Here is a 26,022-nt window from a genome sequence, read left to right on the forward strand (position 1 = left end):
AAATACTGAAATAATGACAGTCACAGACTATGAGAGATTGTTTTTGACTTCCGCATTTTTAAAGCCTTCTATAATCTGTATTATCCCAGTGGACATTGACAATACATAAATATGTGGAAATCAAAACTCAGAATTAATCTCGGACAAAGATTTGAACTGTTGTTCTTTGAAAATCCTTAGTAAAAAAAATAAACTTGAATTAAGATGTTTTACAGTATCAAATAGGGAAACATTACATAAAATCCTTTGGCATTCACCAGTTTAATTCACTGCACAGATGATAATATGAGACAGCTTTTGAGAGTTTCATTATCTACATGACTGTAATTCTTGTCAAAGCAATAGCCTTTTTGCCATTGAGTGGTCTGGCGGTCTATTTGAGCCGTATTCTCTTTGCTGATCCAACCGTGCTTTATCACAATGTCAAACAAATAAGGAAGGCAATATTCCAGCAGTCACTGAATTTAGACAAATAGCCTACTACTGTGCCAAATCATGTGTGGAAAAATAGCACCTGCAGCTCCGAGCGTGTGGGAGGAAACTTACCAAGACAAACAGGAAGGACAGAGAAAGAGCAGTCATTTGCCTTTGCTCATCAAACGTCTCCAGCACAAAGATACCGCTTCCTCGTGCTATTTACTTGACATTTGCAATGACCCTCAAGGCACTGGAAATGCATTATAAGGTTGGTTAAACAGGGGTTATGGTATTCTGACCACAATAGGCCACTGGGAATGACTCTGTCAGGTTCAAGACCATGACCCTGGACTTTAAGCTTATTAAGAGCCAAATGCATCATGGACTGGATCAGGGCATAGGTCTTTGAGGGCACAGCAGGAGTGAAGACCCAGGAGAGTAACAGCGCTGTCTACAGGCACACACTAAATAAACTGTGTGGAGACATAATTGGCATTGGCCCACAGTGGCTTGTGCCACTTGATGTTACATAAAAGACACGCAGTGACAGTATTTTTGCGGCTGGCTTTATGAATATGCATTTGTAGGAGTTTCCCTTTCAGATGCAAAATTTATGGGAGGAGAATGTTTAAATGAATCATGCAAGGTGATTTACTAAGGTTTGCGCTAGTCAATTTATTGGTATTTGCACCATTATTTACCACCCCCCAAAAAGCATGTTTTAAACCAGACCCTAATTTGCGTTGCTCTTGGTAGATTGCACTGGTCATTATGGAAATGATGATGATGATGGCTGCGTCCGTGTACTATCATTTCAGTAGATCACGCGCAACTTTACACACCAATAGGTGCTTTTTTTGGCGAATTGGGCTCTCACACTAATTTGCCCTGTTAAGTAAATCTGTCCCTATACAGTATTATGTGTAACAAGACAATACAATTTTAGACAATTCAAGACAGACAATCAAAGCTACCCGTTTTTTATGTAAAGGTAACATTTTTGCAGTATACACATCTCCCTCATTTCAGATTAAATATGTGGTTTAAAAATACCTAAATGTACTACATATCAAAATCTCCTTGCATCCACACCTAAGCTTTCTAAAATCCTCTTTTTATATTTTTTTTACAAGCAGGCTGCAGAAACTGTTCAAGTGCTGTTTTGTTGGCTCAGTAATCGAGGCTTATGCCAGCATAAAAATGAAACTAGCACTATTAACAACAACAAAGAAACTCCCTTGCTTAAACAAATAAGGTATAATGATGAAAGTCTAATTGCAGTCAAATTCCCCCTTTTCCTTTTGTTTTACGCACATTATTGGTCTACATGCATGCAAGCTAAGTGGGATTGTGCTCAGTCATTAGTTTAAGATAGCAGTCAGACTCACACCCGTACACCAAACCCTTCCAGATCTCCATGGCAACACTGCAAACACTGGGCTTTCTTCACAGAGAGGGGTGAACAAATGTAGTTAATTATTATTCCTACTTTTCCTACCCTCTCACTTCCGTTTCAGCTGTTTCGACTATTTTCTTCTGCCAGTAAGAACAACCAGAGGGGCAGTTGCTGACATTTAAAGTGATTTTTTTACCAAGTCAATTAGTTCATCAATCATCTGCACCACTCCCAATGTGAGTGTTTGTAAAGGATGTAGTCACGACATACCTTCTGCCCCCTGACAATGACCAGCAGCAGGTGGCCCATCATGGCAGGGACACCTGGAGGAACACATACAGCATCGCAAACATGATTGACAACCAGCCAAATATAGAAGTGTTGCATTAGGTGCCAATGCCAGAGTGTCTTCCTTTCCCTGAAAGATAACAGGACACACAAGATTTCATGTCTTCCCACACCTCGAGAAAGATACAGCTCAAGGGCGGAGTTACAGACTGACATTTGGTCGTGATGTGTTAGATCGTACAAAAGAAAAAAGGACAAAAGTTTGTCTGACAGAATCTCATTCTGTGTGTTTTGACAATGTTCATATACTTAATGTTTTGTATTGACAACCGTTTTTTTTTACTAAAGGCCAATTCACACTGTACTGACAGATGCCGTACAATGTAGATAATCACAGGACATCACTTTTCAGACATTCCACTACCCGTCAAACAGCGACCGAACATGTTCGGTCGGCAAAAACAAGCACCGACCAATGCCAACAGATGCCGACAGGTGTAACACACTGATACAACAAAGCCCAATGACAAACAAAACCCTGATCTAACAAATGTTGTTCGGTGTCTGTTGGTGCAGTGGCCTTAACAGGTGGGACTCTTGAATTGTCCAACTCGATCTCACCGCAATTCATATGTATTTTACGAGTAGGCTAATTCGCACAAATTCTTACAACCTTACTCATACGAATTCATATGATTTTTGCTCAATTGTAAGTATTTTACGAGGTGCCCAATTCTCGTTTACACCTGTATTTAACGTCGTCCACTTGTGATCCGATCGACCAAAATGCATCTAAATAGCAGGTGTAAACAGGGCCTAATTTACAGACTGGCAATCTGTCTGTCTGGAACCATAACTTAATGTATATCTCTGTTTAGAACCAAAATATGCATAAACATAACCACATTTGCCACTCTTAAACAAGACTGACCAGCGTATTCTGCCGTGAACTTAACCTGTGTGTCTCTTAAGGATGAAGATGTTGAGAGTTGTAGAGTATGTCAGGTCAAAGTATTCTTTCACAAGACAAACCTTTTTTATTTTTAAAGCACTTTTACAGCAATAGTTTTTTTTTCATTTATGGCACGACTCTTACCCAAGATCAAAATTCTCCAGAGGGATTTTGTGAATTCAGAAACCAGGTCTCTTCAGGTCTTCGATAGAGCTACTAGACCATCACCTCATTTAGAAGAGCCAGACATCTTCATTCTGTGTCTAAAATACTTCAAAACGCAATAGCAGTCTTTTTTTGTCAACTTTTCCATTAATTAAAAGTTTTCCTCCCTCTTGAACATGACTTTGATTTATGTTTTTACAGATGTGAGCTCTACACATACTGCTTAATAAATTATTTCTTCGCAGTTATTTTTGGCATCCGAATCATCAAATTACCGTCTTTCATCAACATTAGACGTAAATGCTGTTTTCACCGCATGCTTGTCTCTGTGTTGTCTTCAGCCACAGCAGCACATAAAATTAAGGCATGCTATGCAATGCCATAGCATCTCATGGGGATGTTATGACCCCTGGCTAACATTTCTGATGTCTCCCGCCAGCAAGCTCTCTTGCCGGGCCATTAAAACAAAGCACTAAGCGTGAAGCATATTTGTCTTGAGCTTGGTGTGAAAAGTCTTGTTTCTGATTTTTTACACTTCCATGCTTTTGTAATTACTGGGGCCATTGATTTCTAGGTTATGTGTGAAATAATTAAAACTGCAAATCAGAAATGCCAAGGATTTCATTGGTGCAGATCAATGAATGAAGTCAACAGGAAGAGGCAAGTGTTAGCTTGTCTTACCCAGTGACATTTCCTCTCTTTCTCTAGTTTAGTAACTCCTGCTCTTCAGGTAAAAATACATTTGCGCTCCTTATTCACCGCTGTGTCCTTAAATACATGTCCAGGGCCAAATGGGATCACTTCAGATGCCTTAAGCTCCTGAGATAATCTGAGCCTCCTGAATCATATCCCCATGTCATTTACACTGATTTGTTTGTCTCTGGTGTTCATGCTCTTTGTTGTGGTTAGCGTTATCTCGGGACCATTTCATAATTATTCTGCCATTTCCATCACTTGTTTTTCGTGCTGGGTTTATTTTACAAAATGAAAAATGGCCACATGGTTGTACAGTCTGCCATTCAGTTTTTTTGGAAGCAAGTGGATTGTCCATAAATTTATTCAAAAAGATCTGTGATTTTGCTTCAGCATTTAAAGGGACAGTTAACCGAAATATTACTGTATGAATAAAGTCACTGTAAGATACTCTATGACTTTCTTCCTTCAATTGAACACAAAACTAGAAGTTTTGAAGAACATGTATGCGGCAGCTCTTTTTCATACAATAAAAGTGAAGCTCCAAAACATAAAAAAAAAAAAAAATCTGCATAAAAGCATCATAATAGTGGTTAATTCAACTTGTGCACTATATTTCAAGCCTTCTGAAAAGATATGACAGCTTTGTGCGAAGTGTTCACTAAAATACGTGGTCACCATTCACTTCTATTGTATAAAAAAAAAGAAAAAGGGCAGCTTGGACATTCTGCTAACATCTTCTTTTGAGTTCCACAGAAGAAAGAAAGCCATACGGGTTTCAAATAACATGAGTAAATAATGACAAAATAAAGATTGTATGACTATAATCGAATTAAATGGATATGTGAGCACCACATAAATTGGATTACTGTATATCAATAAGTTGAATGTTAATGTAAATGCTCAAGCATTCAAAAGCAATTCAAAGAGCATTATGAAATCAAAGCTTTTTTTGATCACATTTTAAGCAAAGGGCAAAGTCTGGAAACTTCCCTTTCAATCATGATTCTCTGCAACCAATACAAAGCCAGAGGAACCGTTGTTACCCATAATCCAAAGAGTTCTTATCTGATTATGAATGCATAAAGAGGATTTAGGATGTGGTACCTAAATGTTAGCCTATGCTGATTAGATCTCTCTGGAAACTATTATGTAACTACACTAGCACAGTTTAGAAGAGGGTGCCTTTGCTCTGTAAATGACAGCTAGATCCGAGGGGTCCCCTAATTTAAGGACCGCATGCCGTTGAAATCAAGTTTGGTGTTATTATAATGCTCTTTGAACATTTGGTGGGATGAAACAGCCACAGAGCAAACAAGCAAAGTGGTAAATTATACATTAAGTATTCTGTCTTGATATAATTAATGATTTTGGCAAAACACAACCTCAAAGTCCAACTTCGACAATTAAAGCTTCCACAAAAGCAGAAAGAATCATCAGAAAAGATCCATGAACTGAAAAAGCTTTTTTTTTAGAACAAAACACAATTCGCACGGATGAAAGTGAGTAATAAACACTAGATCCACCAGCTGCTTCTTTTCACCAATAATAGTGAAGAACCATGTCAAATTCTGAGACTTTCTTGGGAACAGACCACAGTTGCCTATTCACACTGCAGACTGGTGTTAGATTGTTCATGAAAACACTTACTAAAATAAGAAGTGAAACTAAACTAAACTAAAATAAAAGTGACCACAAATTAATTTAAGTTTTAGATACAGAATTTATTGTAAAGGTTTAAGATTTTGTAACCCACATTAATCAAACAAGAAAATGCCAATGAAAACACTAGAAAGCCCTGAGAAATGCAATGTCCCTATAACCTTGGCATCGTAAAAAAGTGAACAAAAATACATTTTCATGACTCCAAAACCAACTCAATTTGATACTAAATTAAATATAAAGGTTTAAAATTTTCTAATCCACACTCATTAAACATGAAAATGTTTGAAAAGAATGATCACTAGAAAGCCCTGATAAATGTTGCTATTAAATTTATCATTTAACATTCTAATTTTGGCAGCACAAAAATACTGTACTAAAACAAAAAACAAAATAACATCGCTGTTGGGCGGAAACCATGTATCTTCATATTTAGTATCTCCATTTTTTTTAATTTATTTTTTTATTATAAATCATTCCTATCGGTAACCTATGGAAGCTTGTTTCCGCCACAAAAAAAAAAAAGATAATTGCGACTTTTTATCTCACAATTGCGAGTTTACATCACTTTATTCTGAGAAATAAAGTCAGAATTGCGAGATATAAAGTCAGAATTGCGTGAAATAAAGTCGCAATTGCGTGTTTTAAAGTCAGAATTGCGAGATATAAAGTCAAAATTGCGTGAAATAAAGTCAGAATTGCGTGTTATAAAGTCAGAATTCTGACTTTTTTTCTCGCAATTGCGACTTTATATCACACAATTCTGACTTTATATCTCAGAATTCTGACTTTATTTCACGCAATTGGGAGATATAAAGCCAGAATTGCATGATATAAAGTCGCAATTGCGTGTTATAAAGTCAGAATTGTGAGATATAAACTATTTTAAGGTAAAAAAAAAAAGTCTGTCTTTTTTCCCCCTTAGAATTGGACTTTATATCTCACAATTCTGAGAAAAGATGTCAGAATTGCGAGATATAAACTCGCAATTATGTGTTATAAAGTCAGAATTGCGTGATATAAAGTCAGAATTCTGAGATATAAAGTCAGAATTGCGTGATATAAAGTCGCAATTGCGAGAAAAAAAGTCAGAATTCTGACTTTATAAGAAGCAATTGTGACTTTATATCTCGCAATTCTGACTTTATATCTCAGAATTCTGACTTTATATCACGCAATTCTGACTTTATATCTCCCAATTCTGACTTTATATCACGCAATTCTGACTTTATATCTCCCAATTCTGAGAAATAAAGTCAGAATTGCGAGATGTAAACTCGCAATTGTGAGATAAAAAGTCGCAATTATCTTTTTTTTTTTTTTTGTGGCGGAAACAAGCTTCCATAGTAACCCTTTACTTCTTTCTGTGGGTTTTGCAAAAATATAACCAATGAAAAGTATTAAAAAGAGCTTGTGACTTTACTTTGCAACTCCATTGGATTGTCAAAGTGTCGGTAAAACCTCATAATGTGAATGAAGTGCCACACGCAGTTTGGACCGTCTCGGCTTGTTTGCAATGCAAGGGTAAATAAGAACTGGTTCTTTAAATAAGTACAGTGTTTTCTTTACTCATCTAGAAACACTATATATAAAGGCTAATGTTTTATGTATTTGAGGAGCAGAGAAGAGTGTCTTAGTCTAACATTTGTCATTGAGTTATAGCCAATACGGTCTTAAATAGCCTGGGTGTTGCACTTCATCTTTTATAACACAATATCTTGGCCAAATGACAGAAGAAGAAAAATAAGCTACAATAAACTTTATAACCTGTAAGTTGATGAAAATTGAATGCGATGCTCTTACTGCCTGAGATTGTTCTGTCCGTTCTAATGACGGACAAAACACGGATGTCCGAAATTCTCCGAAATTCGCTGGTCAGAAACCTCGTACTTCCATTTGAGCTTGATTTTCATAAAATGTTAATAATATAATAACACATGCAATAATATAATGACACAATATATAAAGCCACTACATCAACTTTGACAAAACAACCTTGACTTTAAATTTCAAATCTATAATAATCCTGAAGTAGACCCACCAAATCTAAATCCATTCCCACTCTATCATGACGAGACTTCCTCTACATCTGAGGCGGTGGCAAATATACTGTTGCTTTCGAAGACCTGGCATTAAGCGGGCATGTATCCCTCTTTTAAATCAAACCAGTTCATTTAAACCAGACTGCGAGTGCGAGCTCCAGTGTGGTGGAGATTTGTGGCATATTTTAGCCCCATAATTCTGTTTGAAACGTGGGCATAAATACAAGGCGAGAAGTGCATTAGGTGCACATGTAAAAACGACACTTCTAGCATGAATCCTCAGTAAGGTTATTAACTTAAGTTTGAGTGAGCTCTACAATTCTGCGACAGTCACTTAAACCTACAGGGCACAGCTGTTACTCTGCAATAACAAAGATACACTGGCACTGCGTATGTGAGTATGAGTATGTGAGACATATGCGACTATAAATAAATCACATATTATGAACCAACCAAAACTTTTGTGAGCTTCAAGGCCTCACTGTGCATTTCTATTTATTTTGAAGAATCAAGGCAGTCTTAGGCTAATCGTGGAATGCGATTTCATTATTATTCATATTATCAAGTGTGAACGTGTAGTTCTAGCCCATTTTTTCACCTTTAGATAGACATTAATACGTACAATACCAATATGGACAGCTTCTAAAACAACTTTTTAGATGTACAAATCTTTACAAATCCTCTATTTATGCTCATAGATTAAAGAGCCATGATACATTGGGTGATTTTTGTAAGGAATATCTGAGTTCTTATTTGGTTTTGTCACATGTTCTAGTTTTGTTTCCTTGGTTTGTATTTGTTTTCATGGTTTCTCATTGATTTGATTATCATGTACACCTGTTATTAATTCTGTTGATTGGTTTGCTTGTGAATTTAAGCTCTGTTTCTTTCAGTTAGTTGTCTGTTCTCTTCACGTTCTGTTCAAGTCAGTTCTTTGTTATAAACATCACTACTGCTGCGACTAGATCCAGGTTTTCTCATTGTGATTGCAACCGTCTGTGACAGTAGATAAGGACATGAAATGGTATTGGTCGATATTGTATGGTATATTTAATTTTACAAGCTCTTTACCCCTATTTTTACATTGCCATCATCTAATGCACACATAAAGTTAAACATTAATAATAACAAAGTTAAATGTAATCTTTAGCATTTCTCAAAAATAAATATCCATTTTCATACTGTATAATAATATTGTGATGCCTAAATTCACTTATAGCATTAAAAACCATTGATTTTAGATTTCAGTTTTGTAATTTTTTTTTTATTTAGTCAAAAATATAATATAGAAGTATAGAATTTTAATAACGGCTATATCGGTTATCAGTCATTAATATAATTATCAGTTTAAGGGTTTTGGCCAGAATTGTAATATTCTATCATACAATATAGATTTTATGGAATTAATTTATTTAATCTAAATTTAACTGTAATAAATGAAATTAATTACATTAATACTATACATTTGATGCATTAAAATTAATTTAACTCTTTAGAAGTTTAGAATGTTTTAGCATAAGGTATATATCACTGTTTTTAAAAACTACGAATAGTAATGAAATCTCATAGGAAAATGGCACTGAAAATAAGATTTGCAGGAAATGCCTCAAAAGACAATTATGTCAAATTAAATTATTCATTGAAACATTCACTAAGATCACCAGAAGCAATGCATCTGCTAACGTGGCCGACCATTACTTAGAATGTTGTATTTACAGTTACTTTGTTTATTTACAACTCCGATGATAATAAAATGGAGGACATATGCTCGTACCCAATGTGGTTTAGTTCCTGGAGGAAAATTTTGCAGATGTGGACAAACATATGGTTTAATGTATGATGCATGACCCTATATAAAGCCACAGAAACACTCAGTACATGAGATTGCATTTCTGTCATCTCCACCTTGATTTATTGATGTAGACTAGCATCATCTAAGACAAGCTCTATATTTGATCTTTGAATGAGAAATTCATTATGAAGATAATGCATCTTGTTTTGTTTTTACCAGTCCTTCTCAGTTTGTCCTGTGAAGGACTTCCTACATCTCCCGTCCTTTGGTGCAATCCCCCTGGTGAGTGAAAACGTTGTACCCTCACCTAAGGCTACTGTTGCATTCGCCAGCTGCCTATTTATAGGTGTATAGCGTCAAGGTGCAACTCTCCCAAATGATTCTCTCTCCTCTGCAAATGTTACTGCTGTAAGCCAGGACCGCTGCATGTTTGTGTGAATGTGAATCTGTGCATGAGTGTGAACTGACCAACACATTTATTATTCATGGTGAATGTTTGAAGAGAACTGATTCAGAAGAAGACGCATGCTGTGGTTTCACTTAGATTACCAGTTTCTCTCTCTCTCTTTCTCTCTATAGTCTATCAGTTTCTCAAAATACATGCTGTACTGGACTCATGCAACTCTACCTTTGATCGGACCCCTAAACAATGTGTCAATCATCTCCTTTCTATTTTTAACCTGTTCACTGCAAAGGAAGTGTGGTAAATGATTGCTCGGTGTTGTAATGTTTGGATACATTAGTGGAGATTCCTCTGAGGAGATGTAATAAGATCTCTGCATGTGTGCGAGCAGTGTCGCAGTGGTGGGAGGGGGGATTCGTGCATGTAATGGTCCTTTACTGACCAGGGAAAGAACGGATCATTTCCTAATAGAGCATTTTTTATCATTTTTTTCTGTTCTTTCTCTCTCTCTCTCTCTGTAAATGTTCTGTAGCTAAAGTCACTATGAAATCAAAATTCACAAATCTTATTTTTTACAGAATCTTGCATTTTATTACAAATGATTTATCCATGCACATCGTTACTTTTTTAAATCACATGCCCTTGTGATCTTTAATCAAAAAACGCTAACATCCCCTCCCCCTCAAAACGACATCTGTTCTCTTCATGACGAATGTCTCAGCAGAGGGTTTGACTGTATCCTCCACAAAATGTAGCAAACTGGCATTCAGATCTGAGGCCATTTAGTTGGCCACACCAAAATTCCTACGATCCAATCAATTGCTGAGGATGAAATCAAGTCCCGCCCTATTTTTATTTCTCATTCCAGAAGCCATTTCACTTGATATACGTCATATGAGGGATACTTCATAAATACTTTATATTTCCAACAAATACTTTGTTGAACTGTCTATCAATTCTCTCTAGAAAAAAAAGATAAGTAATTTGGTCTGACAAAACAAGCCCAAAATAAGAGAGTTACCTTAAGTAAAAATGAGTTTTCCCGAGTCTTGGGAGGGGCTATCTGTCCAACCGACTGCAGACATGGGGCGTGACCAACATTAGTTCAACGAGTTTGGAGGTGGGACTGTCTGTTTGTCTAACCATTGGTAGGCAGGGAAATGTTCTGGAAACTTGACAGTGCAACAGTGCGCATCCACTTTTTCAGCGGCCAATTTTTTTCCATAAATTTTTCACACAGGGATTTCAAAAATCTTCATTAAAGAGTTATAACATAAACCATGAATCAAAGCAACCAGCTACGAGGTTAATCATACTGACAATCAGACAAAAAGACAAAGGAACATGGCGTGTGCATCAGCTTTAATGAAGGGAAGAACTATAATCCCCAACTGAATTAAAAATGAAGGAACAAATATAAAACTATTGATCTAAAGATGCTGTTTATGTATATAGAAACAGTAGCCCACAATAAGCCCTTGTGAAAAAAAAAAACCTATACCAAAATGTATTTAAAATACTTTTATTTCATACAAATCCATTAACATGACATCACTTGAGACTTTTATAGTAAATATTAGAATTAAACTATTTGTAACTATTTGAGTACTTGTTTTTTTGCACAATGCACATTTCTTAATATTAAGCCTAAAATGTGTTTTAAAATCACTATCAGGAAGGATAGTGTGATCTCTGTATAATATCAGTCTTTAAATGCAAGATATTTAAAGTGAATCTAAAGTATACTTGCAATAGTTCCACTTTAGAAAATATACTTAAGTATATCTTTAATTATACCTCAGCACTATTTCCGGAAACCTAAAGTACATTTACTACAAAATTAGTAGTTCCAATTTAGCAGACTTTAAGTATATCTGTTTAGTATAGCAAAAGTACAAATGCAAGGTATTTATATTAAGTACAGTACATAAATATGTAAATGTATTTGTAGTATACTTAGCATAAAATTTATATATTTCAAATACAATTTGGTAAAATAATTTTTCACTATGGTGAATATCTATACAAGTATTAGTTTGACTCTTGAGACTGCTCTATTATGTCATTTGCAATGCTTTTGGCATGATTTGTTTGTTGTAATTCTCTGATTGCAGCAGATTTCTTTGCAAAAAATACATTACTTTTTTTTTTAAATAATGTGGGAGCTCATGCTTCTTCTACAAAAGCATATACTATCGATTAACAACCTCGTAGCTCACAGCAGGTCTGTCTTTAACAGAGGTGGACAGTAACAAAGTACATTTACTTACTGTACTTAAGTACACTTTTTGAGTATCTGTACTTTACTTGGGTATTATTTTTTCTGGAAACTTTTTACTTTAACTTCACTACATTTGACAGACAAATATCTTACTTTTTACTCCACTACATTTCTGTCAAGGTCCTTGAGTAGAAAGTAGTAACGTCAGTCAGGGGATGATTTTGGTTGCAGGGACCCTCAGGGGTTGCATTGTGACTGGAAATGAAAGTCAAACTGACGTCAGAAACCGACTGATGTTGGTTTCTGACGTCAACCCGATTTTCATTTTCAACCACGATACAACGTCTGTCCAACGTTGGAGATCAACGTCAATCTGACATTGGATTCTGACATAAACCTGATTTTCATTTTCAACGTTGGGTTTGGTCTTCTAAATGCGAATTTTGTCATTGTTTTGGAGCACACTAGCTTATAGATAACAGTAAGGCGAACATATTCATACTAAAAGCCAAAAAACTTTAAATAGGGCAGTATTTGAGGTGTCCAAAACCATTGTGGACGTTATTGAGTGCACTTATTCAGTCTCATATTCAATCCCACTACTGGAACTGTGTTCTAGAAATACATCTGATATTGATATGAGGGTAGGCAGGCATAGATTCAGAGGCATACAGTACTTCAAGTATTACATACAACAATGCAACAATAATAAAACAATGCATTGACATTTACTTTTTACTTTTGATACTTAAAGGTGCTGTATGTAACTTTTTTTATAAAATGAATCCTTTTTTTATTGCCCGTCTGTGAAGGGGTTGTAATCACACATTACAATGATCCACTTTTCGCGTTTTGCTATTACCTCTGAAGACCAGTATTCCTATTTTTATGTGAAGTCTCCGGGTCGGATTTTCTGCGAAATCCACCGGATGTGACGTGCATGCGCGCTCCCGAGCCTCTCCGTTTTATATACAGTCTATTGCGACGGCACTGCAGCTAACGTCATGGAGTCTGATAACACCAAAAAACGACCTGCCTCCAGCACAACACAGACTCCAACACAAACTCCAAAAAACCAACAACAACAAAAAAAAAAACAATTTATCTGCTGAAGCTCGTCAGGCCAAACGTCAATCAGATCGACTCAGGACGAAAACACGGATCAACATTGGCAGAGCGTTTGAATTATGGAGAGACCTCCGCTTTGTTTTAGGTATAAAAACAGACCCTGAGTTGGCTTTCATCCCTTTGGACAGGTAAGCTAACAATACTTAAAAGCATGTAAAATATATTGTGATTTTGTGCTTTAGTTGGCTCAAGTTAGACATCATAAGTTCGCCAGCTAACGCCGACCATTTGCTAACGTTATCTGATGTGAAAGACTACAGTTGTAACTTTATTGCTTTTCACGAGCACGAGCGCTGTTGTTGCAATCTGAAACATCACCGCTAGAGGCCGCTGGATCCTACATACAGCACCTTTAAGTATTTTTAAAAACGAGTACTTCTGTACTTTTACTTAAGTAAAAATAGGTCTTTACAACTTTTACTTGTAACGGAGTAATATTTGACCAGTAGTATACTATCTATACTTTCACTCAAGTAAGGAAGTTGTGTACTTCGTCCACCTCTGGTCTTTAAAAATGTATAAGTAACTGAAATACAAATTAAAAATATACATAAAAAATAATAACAGGGAAAAAATTTAAATAAAGTTAATTTTCATGACTGGAAAAATAACTCAAATAAATATGTTCACTAAATAATTTTAATGTTTAGTTAATTTGATTTTAGTTTTTGATACATGGTATATTATAAAACTAAAATATAATAAAACTAAACTACATTGAAAAGAGAAACTGCCAAAAAAAAGAAAAACAAATGAATTACAACTTGTCCATTTTATGACACACTCCGGCTTTAAATTGGTTTCTCTTCATCATGCACAAATATGAGGGATTTCCTGTGAATATAAAGAGGCTTCCCTCATTCAAACTGCATGAAGCTCTAAGGCAAAGATCTATGAGCAAGCTGTTGTTCGTACATTTGAGAACACACATGCGCACTCTATTCACGTCAAGCATGTAATTTCCTCTCTTTGTGCCTTTGCATGCTGTTTAGAAAGCCTTAACAGAGCACTGACAAACACAAATGACTCTCCCTCACTTGCCTGTGAGGTAAAATCAAGGCAGTACCACAGTTTTCCCAGACCACAGTGAGTGTCTGAGCTCTTATAATCCACACCCAGTGCAGGAAACAGCCAATGCCTCTTCTATATTACCACAATCTTCCTGCTCTTTCCATCATGAGCCTGTATCATAAATTAAGTGGGTGGAGGCAGGCTGAAATTGAATCAGCCATTATTCCCATATAGGTGGAGGAAATGTCCAACAAAACGGATGACACTGCATTTGTGGTAAAAACAACACGCACTGCAGGACGTCCGAAGCGGTTATGTTAACAACTGTGTTTTTTCATTATGTCTCACATGGCGGTGTACTTTTATCATACTTTAAGGGGATGTTTTTATGATAAGCTATCTCAGACGTGAAATATGATCCTTCTCTGCGCTGAGCGCTTTGCTGGATACTCCTCGTAAATGATCAGTGATTGAATTTCATCAGCGTTCCCCCCAGCCAATGGATGACTTAGAGCACACTGTACGCCCATAGATACAGGCACACATTAGAAGCTACACAGGACATAAAACCATTCGTTCTCTCTGCATTGTGAGCAAGTACAATGAAAGATCAAATGGATGTAATCGGATAGATGTAGCTTTGTGTGAGATGAACCATTTGGAAATGGAAATGGCCTTTATGATATATTCGAACAATAACATGGCATTCAAAACAATTCAGCAAGCACTAAATATCATTTAAAATTATGCAGGATATATTTATAAGTTTTAATGCGAGATATATGGTCATTCTGACACAACAAGCAGAGCTGCTCTTGCACACATTGCATTCAACAGCTAACTGCCAACCGGTGCCAACTGACAAAAACCTTTGCAGCATAAAAAAAAGCACATTTTTGCATCCACTCTAATCATGCTTTACTTGTTACACTTTGTATTCTGGCCAAAAAAATATGTTCTATCCTTCCTATTGAAGCTAGCATTACACTCAGTTTGCCAAATATGTTTGCACAGCATTTTTTTCCAGTAGGCATTCATATAATCAATTAAAAAGTCTGTTACCACGGGAGCAGTGTAATATCCAGACACAAATGCTCTGTTCCAAAACCTAATGAGACCATTTTAAAACACTGTTGGTGCACAACTATTTGTGTGAATTATGTTTTATGCTTATTAAGGTGCTGTCCATTGTCCATTGTAAATAGTGTAGTGATGCATGAAGCACAGTTCACACTGAAGTCACTGTCAAACCAAACAGCTTTTTGTTGGTCAATGCAGTGAATTCACACGACCAACTTGAACCCATTGCGAAATCTGCATGAAAAATCTTTCGCCCTCACTCGAAATTCCAAATCGTGTTGATTCCTATTGCGTGACTGGATTTTGCCTGCGGAAATTCGCTGAACAGCGGTAAATGTGACTTCACCTTCATTGTGCTTTAGCTTAGCAACATGCTAACGTCAACAATTCTAACTTCAAAATAAGCCGTTTTGTTTTGAAATGAGGCTGCCTCATTTCAGTAAAATAACCATTACATTACAAAGTCATCAAGAAATTACAATTATGTACTTCACAAGGAATAATGCTCAACTTTATAATGGTTAGTTTTCTGAAAAGAGATGACATATGCAAATGACAAATGCGACCTCCGAAGGAGACACAGCTACTGTCTCCCGTACAGAGCTGCTCATGAAGAGTGTTCCAAATCCCTCACTTATCGGACATCGGAAGTAGCCACTAAGTTTTGGAAGAGAACAAAACAGAAGGCAGCATTTATGCCTATTAAAGTATTGTGCTATTAGCTTAGCGACATGCTAACATCAAACTCTTTAGTTGAATTTCCTGTACACAGCCAATGTAGATTGTTCCAAAGTAGTCATTTATGAGGTTTCATTGATTAGACAGGAACCTGTACCTCACTCGTTTCTGGAACAGAGCTACTCTGAATCAACCAAATGTACTGACAAAACAGAGTTGAAGTTGACCTGCACTTCATCATTAATAGGGAAAGACGGGCTTGTGTTTTTGCCTTAAAATGCTTATTTGGGAGCCGTCAAACGCCCCAGGAGGCCCAAACTGTACCGCAAGGTGTACCGCAACACCTTACCTTAGCAGCAACTGAGGAACCCGGCTTCTCCAAAAGGTCCCAAAGTTTCTTCCTCTTGTCTGAGCAGCAGGTGTTATCAAATTCCCCCTCTCCCTCCCTTTCTCTCAGAGTCTCTGCCTCTCTCCTCAGCTCCTCGTTCATCTGCTCTTTCTTCTGATGGTAGCGAGCCTGGCAGCACGACTCCAGGTAGATCTCATCGATGCCCCAGTAATCGAGCTCTTGCCCGAAAGACAGAGCGCACATTTCCTCCATCATGTGTAGCTTTCCAGTTCTGTAAAAGTTCAAGATGGAAGTGAACGCGCCGGGGTGTCTGTCGAAGAAGAATTCGTTCTCATTCAGGCAGTAGTCGTCGCAGACCTCCATTAGTGACTCGTGGGTGTTACAGTCTCTGAGCTTGCCTAATCTGGTTCTGGGAAGCCGGTCCAAGGTCCGCCACAAGACCTCGTGGTTGAGGCCCCCGACGTTGATACGGACCCTTCTGGAGCGGGCCTTGGTCCGGATGATCTCGATAGGCTCAGGTGGAAGCGAAGTCGCGGATCTACCTCCAGGTTTCGGAACCCCCAGTCCAGTCTTCTCTGCCATTGTGCGTGTGGAGACAGGCGACTCTCGCCAGGAAGAGGTGTAAGGATGAAAATCAACCAGAAGACAACTGGAAAAAGACAATTATGTTGGGTCCTCCTTAGACGAGTCCCTCCATGGCTGCGAAGACAGACACAAGAGAAAGGATGCTGGAATATCTGAAGTAAATGTTCTGATCATGCACAGACACCTGTTGTTTCCACCTTGCACGTTGTGTGAAATTAAATTTTTCCATGCAGTGCACAATATTCCAGCTCATAATTGTTTAGGAAATGCCCTTCCTCTGAGATCCATTAGGAATATGTTAGATTGTACTGTATATGTTTTGCAAAGTACATTTGGAAGCATTAGATCCCATTTACATATCACCAGCCAAGCGTGCCCTGTATGTAAAGAAGAAACGTAAGCTCTGGTGTATTTCACCAAAGCCTAAGCTGAGAGAATCGTGGCACATCTTGTTTAAACTAAGGAGAATTAGTAATTAATACAAGCATTATCATGTTGCCACATTCAATATTTATCATTGGCCTTCTATCATTTCAAGGAGTCTAATGTAAGCTGATATGTGAGCGGAACATGCAGTTCTGTTTTTCTTTCTTAAATATTAAAACATAAAATAAAAGCAAAAGACATTGTTTTTTTGTACACTACTAATATTCAGCTGCTCCTGAACCTCTTTATTTTACTTTTTTGCACAAACTGAAATAATTGAATTGCATTCACTGATATTAACAGAAAAAAAGCAATATTTGGTGTTATTTCTGATATCTGTATGACATTCATTAATGTAATGTTAGTCAAGTTTATTCTGTCATATTAAAAAGGATTTTTGACTCTAATGAAACTAAATAATTTAGAAATATTTTAGTATACAAGGTTACAAATCATACATACACACAAGACAAAAACTGCAAACTCAGACTCTTTCACTCCAGTAATCTTTCCATTTCAGATTTTATTTTAGAAGTTAATATACCAAGGCAATAAAGTAATATAGGTATATCAGCAACATATCTACGTTTACAACTTGTGTGTCCATCTGTTCCACTGTTTCTCACATTAAGAGAGACATCAGTGTCTAATAAAACCGTTCTATGCTTTGCCATGCGATGCCTTTAACTTTGCAGCCTTGCTATTTAAAAAGAATGAACCTGTTCTGAAAAGCAAATCTCCTTTCACTTCATCTCTGCTCTTCCACTCAAACAAGTAACGTCCAGGCATCACGACTTGCCATAATAATGTTTCTGCCAATGCAACTATATTTCTTACCTTCCTGAAGTGAACCACCGTTTGCATATACAAACCGCTGTGTGCGCAAACGAGAGAAAAGACGTCTGCGGGTTTCCTTTAAGATTCCCAGCTCTCAACGGAGGCTTCAGTTAGGACCGGACATGTGTTCCACATTTTGTTCAGATCTCACAGTACACCGGGACATTTCTGTCACTGAAAGAGCTCCCCTTGTCTCGCAAAGAGCGCTACCTCCATCGATGGCATGATACGGTAAGTCGGGATGTCTGCAGATGTCGGACGCGTAAAAGCTGAGGGCGCGCGCACTGTGTGTGAAGCTGCAGAGTGACACTGAGCGCGCGTGTGTGTCTGTGTGTGTGAACGGAATGGATCGTCTGAAGCACGAACTGCATCACAGCCAAGAGGTGAAACCTAATTGGATTGGTCTGTACATCAGCAAGGGCAGCAGCAGATCAACTTCAGCAGGAACTCTCTCTCTATCAAGTTTATGTTCCGTACATTTATGAGTAGCTATAGACAATAAATATAGCCTATATTAACCACTTATATATATATATATATATATATATATATATATATATATATATATATATATATATATATATATATATATATATATGTGTGTGTGTGTGTGTATATATACACACACACATATACATATATATGTATATATATACATACATATATATATACACACACGCACACACACACACAGTATATACTAGTCTGTTGACATAGAATATCTTTCTCTGTACATAAGTCAATCTATACTTTTATTTCAAAAATATTTTACAGTAAATCTACATATTTTAAATCTAATTTTTTGTGCTGTATGACGTGACTTACAGTTAACCATTTAACCATTTGTATTGTTGTGCTGTATTTTACTGTATTCTTTTCCCATTAAAATTCACAATATTTTTTATAATAAAATATAAAACCCTTGCGGCCTCAGCATAATAAAGAATGCTACAGTAAGTAGTCTTAAGTTTACAGTATGTAGGCAAACATAAATTGCTGTACCCTGGACAGATTAAGACAGATCATAATGAATAAATCTATACTAATAATAACCAAGTAAAGGTGTGACTTGAAACCTCAGTGTCGTAAAAAAGGCTTGAGTGGACACCAACAGTGTCAGCTGTACTGGAGCCAGTGTCAACAAGACCCTGTATATATTGACTTTTTTTATGACTGGCAGCAGTCAATACATGATATATGTGACTTGGCACTAAGCATATGCGTACTGCATTACTAGCAAATATTTTACACGGTATAAGAAACCGTAAAATTCCTTAGCACTTTTCCATGCTGTGACAGCAGCGGGTCCTTGTTTTTATGACATTGGCCTGGGGAGCCATGTGTACGGTATGAAGTGTGATTTAAAAATGTATAACACTACGTGAGGATATGTAGTCACAGCAATTATTAGTTATGAAGCAGCTGTATTGAGTTTCAGTTGGTGTTGAATGACTTGCATGCCTGGGTCTGTGCTGTTAAAGTTCCCTCCATAACAGTAATTAAGCCTCTAAAACTGTGTCTGCTTTGTCTTTCAAACAGGGCCAAGTGAAAAATATGAAAGGAAACAATAGTTTGGAGACCGTCCATCTATACGCACGAGATGTCACAGGACTACAGGAGACACAGTGGTTGAGGAACAAATGGTGCGTGCTATAAATATATTCTATGCTTATCAAAGGGGCTGTTGTTTGATTTCAATACATTATGTGGCTCAGGGGCATTGATCCATGAATGATACTTGAAAAGGAATAAAGTGTGACATTTGCATCTACGTTAATTTTCAGATGACTAGTACGACTAATAACAATGAACAAATCTGATTCACACACTGTGTTGTGTTTCAGTATTTTAGAGAAATGCCGTTCACCCAAATGTTTTCTGTCACTTGAAATTTTCCTCTGACCACGGCATTTTTGTGAAACCGGCATTTTTTTACATCTCCATTGATTTTTCTTACTCCTGTGCATAGTCTGCTATGAGCCACAATGTGAGGGTGAAGGACAATTGGAAAAAAGAGATGAAATAGTGACAAATGACTAGACACAATTTACTAAGGAGTCGTAATCAACTGCCACTGCTGTTCAATAGAAATATGCTAGTTGTCCGCCTATATCAGTACACCCTAACAAGTAAACATCTTGCTGCTATATGCCTGTCCAGCTAGGACCAGTTCACACAGGTTCCTGTTTATAGTTTGCATTTCTCATCAATCCAAAAATTCCTATTGGCTTCCTTATTAAACATGATCATATATACACACAGTACTGTATATACAAGGATATAAATGGCATTATAATTATTTAATGATTTAACATTTTTTCATGATAAACTTCATGGGTTTCTGTTTGCATTTCCCATCAATAATAATATTAATAATAATAATAATTATTATTATTATTATTATTATTTTGGCTTTAAGCAATGTATTAATTTCAAAATTTCTCATACATTTTAACAGACACACACACACACACACACACACACACACACACACACACACACACACACACACACACACACACACACACACAATTTGGAATTGTTTAATACATTGCTTAAAGTCAAAATGATTTTTTATTTTTATAATATTTTTTATAACAGTTATTTCTGGTCCTCGAATCTGTTTGGCTGAGAGGTCTTTCAGAGGTCAAGCAAACCCACATACTTTTTCGTGAGTTTTGTTTAGGCGAGAATGTAGTTGTTTAGACCTCAAATATGTGATTTATATATAAACATATCACCGATTTGACAATTTGTTTAGACATTTTCGGAGATGTGAGCTCCAGACCATCAGCGGCCGTTCAGAGCTCACGTACCCGCCGAGAACAGCTTTTTTCCGGCCAGTCCTTCGGGAATTTGTTGCTGGCTTTTATGATGATAGTTAAACAAGAGATATAATTTTTTTTAAGGTATATCAAAAATGAACAGTCTTTGGTTTTCATTAATTTATTACTTTTTCCAAAGCAAATCGATTTGGCTAAGAACAAAGTTAAGTTTCATAACTTTCAATTTTTATTTAAATCAAATCCTGTTCTAATTATACCATGGTCTTTCTGAATACTTGATTCTGATTGGCTGGAAGGTGTGCAATAAAGTTCCAAGTTAGTTTAATCACCGTTCTATACTAATGCACTGTTTTCATTGAAGCTCGCGCACACATACGTCACTCGCACACAGAGAGCAGAGATCACGCTGCGCACACACAAACATTCAGGAGCACAGAAACTTATCAACGCTGCCCGGTGACTTTTATAAAAAAGAAATAGCTTCGCTACTGAATCGCTACATTATATTTCTCAGCAACGCAGGGGTAACGTCGCTGGTTTTGAAGATATTAAACTTACAGCTTCGTTGATAATAGATAGAGACGCTGAACAGACGCAGGTAATTCACACACGCATCTCTCATCTCTGTCTCTTTCCATAATTAATTCAAATAAATGGTATAATTCATTCATTCAAATAAATGTAATTATACGCTCTACTTTATCTCTGTGTCTGATTCAAAGTGGGCAGAAATCTATTTCTAACAAGCCGTAACTGTTGAAAATAAAACTAAAGTATGACCGTACTTATTATAGTAATTAAAATAACTGGGAATAACTTGGAACTAACCCATACTTCTAAACCTAATCTTAACCCAGTACTTTCTTAGGTAAGTACACTATACACATAAGTGCACATACTGTAAAATAAAGTGCAACCCACAATTATAATTGTTTAAGATATTAGTCCATCTGAAAGTCATGCAGTTCAGTGTATACTATATGGTGAATGTTGACATCGGTATTACCAGTGTAAATAAAGCTGAATTTCTGCTGTCTAGAAGCACTCTGGGCCCCATGTGAATGATGATTAAATGATACTGAGCTTCTGCATTTTTAATTTTAAACTTTATGCCAACATTGTGTCAAAGCACTCCATGTTACCAAGACTACAAAACATTTTGGGAATGTAATGCATGTTTAATTCTCAGTATCATGTGGGCATGTGTGTGTAGGCAGTTACCATAGAAACGGCAATCCTAGCATCATGCACAAGTAACATTTTGGCACAGCAAAAGGGTTATGCCTCAGAGCTAGAATTGCATGATACTATCAATATATCTGATTGATTTTGTACATAAAGCAAACATGAGGACCTTTAAAAGTGAATGTGCTAATGAAAGAAAATATGCAAGCATATGCAGCCCATGCATGTGTCATGTGTGCATGACAATGTTGGTATGTGCATGCTTGTGTGTTCGTGGGTGTTTATAGTGGAAGTGTTTATGGTGGGATTTAAGAAATACTTTCAGCTTAACCATCTAACAGGTAGTTGTCCACACCGGTACCCAGTTGTTCCTTCCCATTTGTTGTAAAGGCCCTCTGACCCCTCCAAATATACACAGTGCCGGATGCTCCGTTTCTATGAAACAAAATAAACAGCATAACATATACACAGAAAGGCTAATGGTTCCATATAAACGTGGTTGAAGCATTTCAGTGCTGCTAGCTTGTGAGTTTGCAAGACAATTGATGCTAGTGAGCTGCTCTGTTTATTTACTCTGTTTATGTGCATGGCATTAAGTTTTCAAAGGGCTGACAAGGGAGGGAAAGGGGTGGGGGGGGTGAGACGGACGGCTATAATTTAAGTGAACGTCTGCAGGAAGAAGAGGTGGGAGGGACCTCTCAGTTAAATTATAATAATAAGCTCTCAATCGATGCAGGACCCCCTGCTAAAAATAGAAGCAGCTCTGGATTGAATTGTGTGTGTGTCCATAAAAGAAGTGGGCTAATATAGGGTCAATGATGTACACACAATGGAACCTGTGTAAACTCTCATTTTATTCTTAGTGATGTCACACAAGTGATGATAAAAATAAGAACAATTGACACCCTATTGGAAACTAGTACACCGAATGGCTGAGGTAGGAAATTCTGTCACAGTTTTCTGGTGTCAACCGAACAGCCTTGTGTCAGACGACATTACAAATTAAGTGAGAGACCTGGAGTGATGTATTTTTCAATTCTAATGATTAATGGATTTCTGAAGCGTAAGGCGAAGAAAACGCATTAATGAAGCAGCCATTGGACTAGCAGCCATGGTCAGGCCAGGATGACGAGGAGATGGTTGATGTCAACAGGAAAAAAAAAATGGCTCCCATCCATTTGTTTTCTGGGATATTTTTAGACTCTGAAGCCACTGTGGTGAAGGACATTGGGCCCTATCTTACACTCGGCGCAATGCAGCGCCAAGCGCGATGCAAGTGTTTTTTTGCTAGTTTCAGTCTGACGCAGTTATCATTTTCACGTCCTGCGCCACGTTGTTTAAATAGCAAATGCATTTGCACCCATATGTGTGCCCATGGGCGTGCTGGTCTGAAAACGAGGTGTGTTCTGGCGCATTGTTGGCACGTTGCTATTTTTAGGCAACAGAAATAGACTGCAATATTTTTTTTTGGTTATTAAGAGCGTGTTAGTAATGTGCGCCTATAGGTGGGTCCACAACGCCTATGTGAGACAATAAAATGGGGTTACTCGCTCTTCGGTCTCAGACACCAACTCTCAGGTCCCCTATGCCGAAATACAGGTTCTGCTAGAAAAAGGTGTGATGGAAAAGGTTCCCGCAACCCACAGCGAGTCAGGGTTTTACAGACGCGATTTCCTGGTCCCCAAAAAGGATGGTGGCCTCAGGCCCATCCTCGATTTGAGATCTCTGAACCGCGCTATAATAAGACAGCCGTTCAGGATGCTAACCTTGAAGCAAATCCTCTCGCAGATATTCCCAGGGCATTGGTTTATATCGGTGGATATGAAGGACGCATACACCCCATCTGTATCAGGGGAGCGTCTCCAGATGGAAGGTAGTCGTAACAGAAGCCTCCAAGACTTTGGAAGGGCAGGCCTTTGGCTCTTGGACAGAGCCAATGTCCAGCTGGCACATCAACTGCCTGGAAATGATGGCAGTGCTTCTGGCTTTCAAGCAATTTCAACAGGAGCTAAGGGGGCACCATGTCTTGGTCCGGTTGGACAACACGACGGAGTGGTAGCAGTGGTAGTCTCAGGTCCTGTCTTCTGAACAGACTGGTACGCTGCCTCCTCCTGTGGGCTCAGGACAATATTTGCTCGATTTTAGCTCTGCATGTGCAAGGGAGCAGATATTCTGTCCTGGAACAGACCGCCTCCAGGGGAATGGAGACTCCACCCCCTGACGGTCTGCATGATTTGGAGTATTTTCGGACAGGTAGAAGTGGATCTCTTCGCATCAGAAGAGAATACCATATTCTCTACCATATTTACAGTTGGCCTCCTTTGCACCTCTATGCCTTCCTGCCGGCAGCACTGCTCCCTCAGGTCATCAGCCTAATCAGGGAGGAAAAATGCTCAGTCTTACTCGTGACACCACTCTGGCAGAACCAGCCGTGGCCGATCCCTCTGAGAAGGGACCTCCTTTCCCAAGTGAAAGGGTTGATCAGGCATCCCCAACCCAAGCTGTGGAGCCTCCACCTATGGCCTCTCGAATGGAGCCTTTAAGCCTTCCTCGTGGGTTATGAACACGATCTCTGAGGTGAGGGCACATTCTACCAGGCACCTCTATAGTCAAAAGTGGGCTATCTGGCTTATAGACCCCATGGCCTGCAAGATTGACACCATTCTCTCTTTTCTCCAGGAGCTATTGGACGACGGACGCACTCCATTGTGTCCACTCAAAGTATCCACGGCAGCTATCGTGGCTCACCACGCCCCTATAGCTGGCCAATCGGGAAACACGACCTGATGGTCAGATTTCTCAAGAGGGGCCAGGAGGGTTAACCCGCCTCGCCCCAACACAGTCCCTTCCTGGGACCTGTCCATTGTTCTAAGGACACTCATAGGGGGGCATTTGAGCCCGTCTCGACAGCTGACCTTCGACCTCTTTCGCTAAAGACCTCTGTCCTGCTGGTTCTGGCATTGTTCAAGTGAATTGGTGATCTGCAGGCTCTCTTAGTGGACTCTTCCTGCCTTGAGTTTGGGCCTAACGACAGTAAGGTGGTGCTTAAACCCACGCCCTTTAAAGTACAGATTATATTGCTCTCTGCTCCCCCCCCCCCCCCCACTGCACCACACCCACTCTGCCTGGTCCGGGCCCTTAAAGGGTTAGTTCACCCAAAAATGAAAATTCTGTCAGTAATTACTCACCCTCATGTTGTTCCAACCCCGTAAGACTTTCGTTCATCTTCGGAAGTGGAATAAAGTTGTTATTTTTGTTTGTTTTTGCGCACAAAAAGTATTCTCGTCGCTTTATAAACTTAAGATTGAGCCACTGGAGTCACTTGGACTATATTAACAATGTCTTTAATACATTTTCTGGGCCAGCAAGTTATAGTGTCCATAAGCCTGCAGGAGGAGTGATCCAGCACTCAGATTTCATCAAAAATATCTTAATTTGTGTTCCCAAGATGAACAAAAGTCTTACGGGGTTGGAACAACATGAGGGTGAGTAATTACTGACAGAATTTTCATTTTTGGGTGAACTAACCCTTTAAGGTGTACATTGAGCGGTCCAGCCAATTCAGGCAATTGGGGCAGCTATTTGTGTGCTTCGGAGGCCGCTCTAAGGTGCTGCTAGCTACGAAGCATAGACTGTCCCATTGGATAGTGGATGCAATAGAGCTAGCCTACAAGTCGCCCCTCACGGATGACAGCCACACACATGTAACCCAAAACATAACGTAAATGTCCATGCCTGGTCCTCTCTCGTCCTTGACTGTAGCCACTCCTCCATTTATGCTTCCGAAGCTCCTCTGTGAGAGATACAAGACCGGTGCAGCGCTCAGGGGGCGCTCATCATCAGTCACGCCACCGGCCTTGCACCATTCTCTCACGGCTCTAGGCCCCGCTCTGCTTGCCACAGTTAACATTAGTTAATGCACTGTG

General features: G+C 38.3%; 1 protein-coding gene across 1 annotated transcript in view; it reads right to left on the reverse strand.

The window, feature by feature from the left end:
* The window catches only part of kcnb2b (potassium voltage-gated channel subfamily B member 2b), a 106,154-nt gene extending 87,732 nt beyond the window's left edge, over nucleotides 1-18,422 (reverse strand). The window contains exons 1-2 of the mRNA XM_081353033.1: nucleotides 18,126-18,422; nucleotides 16,278-16,976 (exon numbers count right to left, since the gene is read on the reverse strand). Coding sequence (XP_081209159.1) covers nucleotides 16,278-16,859 — 582 coding nt within the window. The 5' untranslated portion in view covers nucleotides 16,860-16,976; nucleotides 18,126-18,422. The remainder of the gene's footprint in view (nucleotides 1-16,277; nucleotides 16,977-18,125) is intronic.
* Nucleotides 18,423-26,022: the final 7,600 nt, after the last annotated feature.

The sequence above is a fragment of the Scardinius erythrophthalmus genome (genome assembly GCF_964197995.2).
Source record: "Scardinius erythrophthalmus genome assembly, chromosome: 22".
In the NCBI taxonomy this organism is placed as follows: Eukaryota; Metazoa; Chordata; class Actinopteri; order Cypriniformes; family Leuciscidae; genus Scardinius; species Scardinius erythrophthalmus.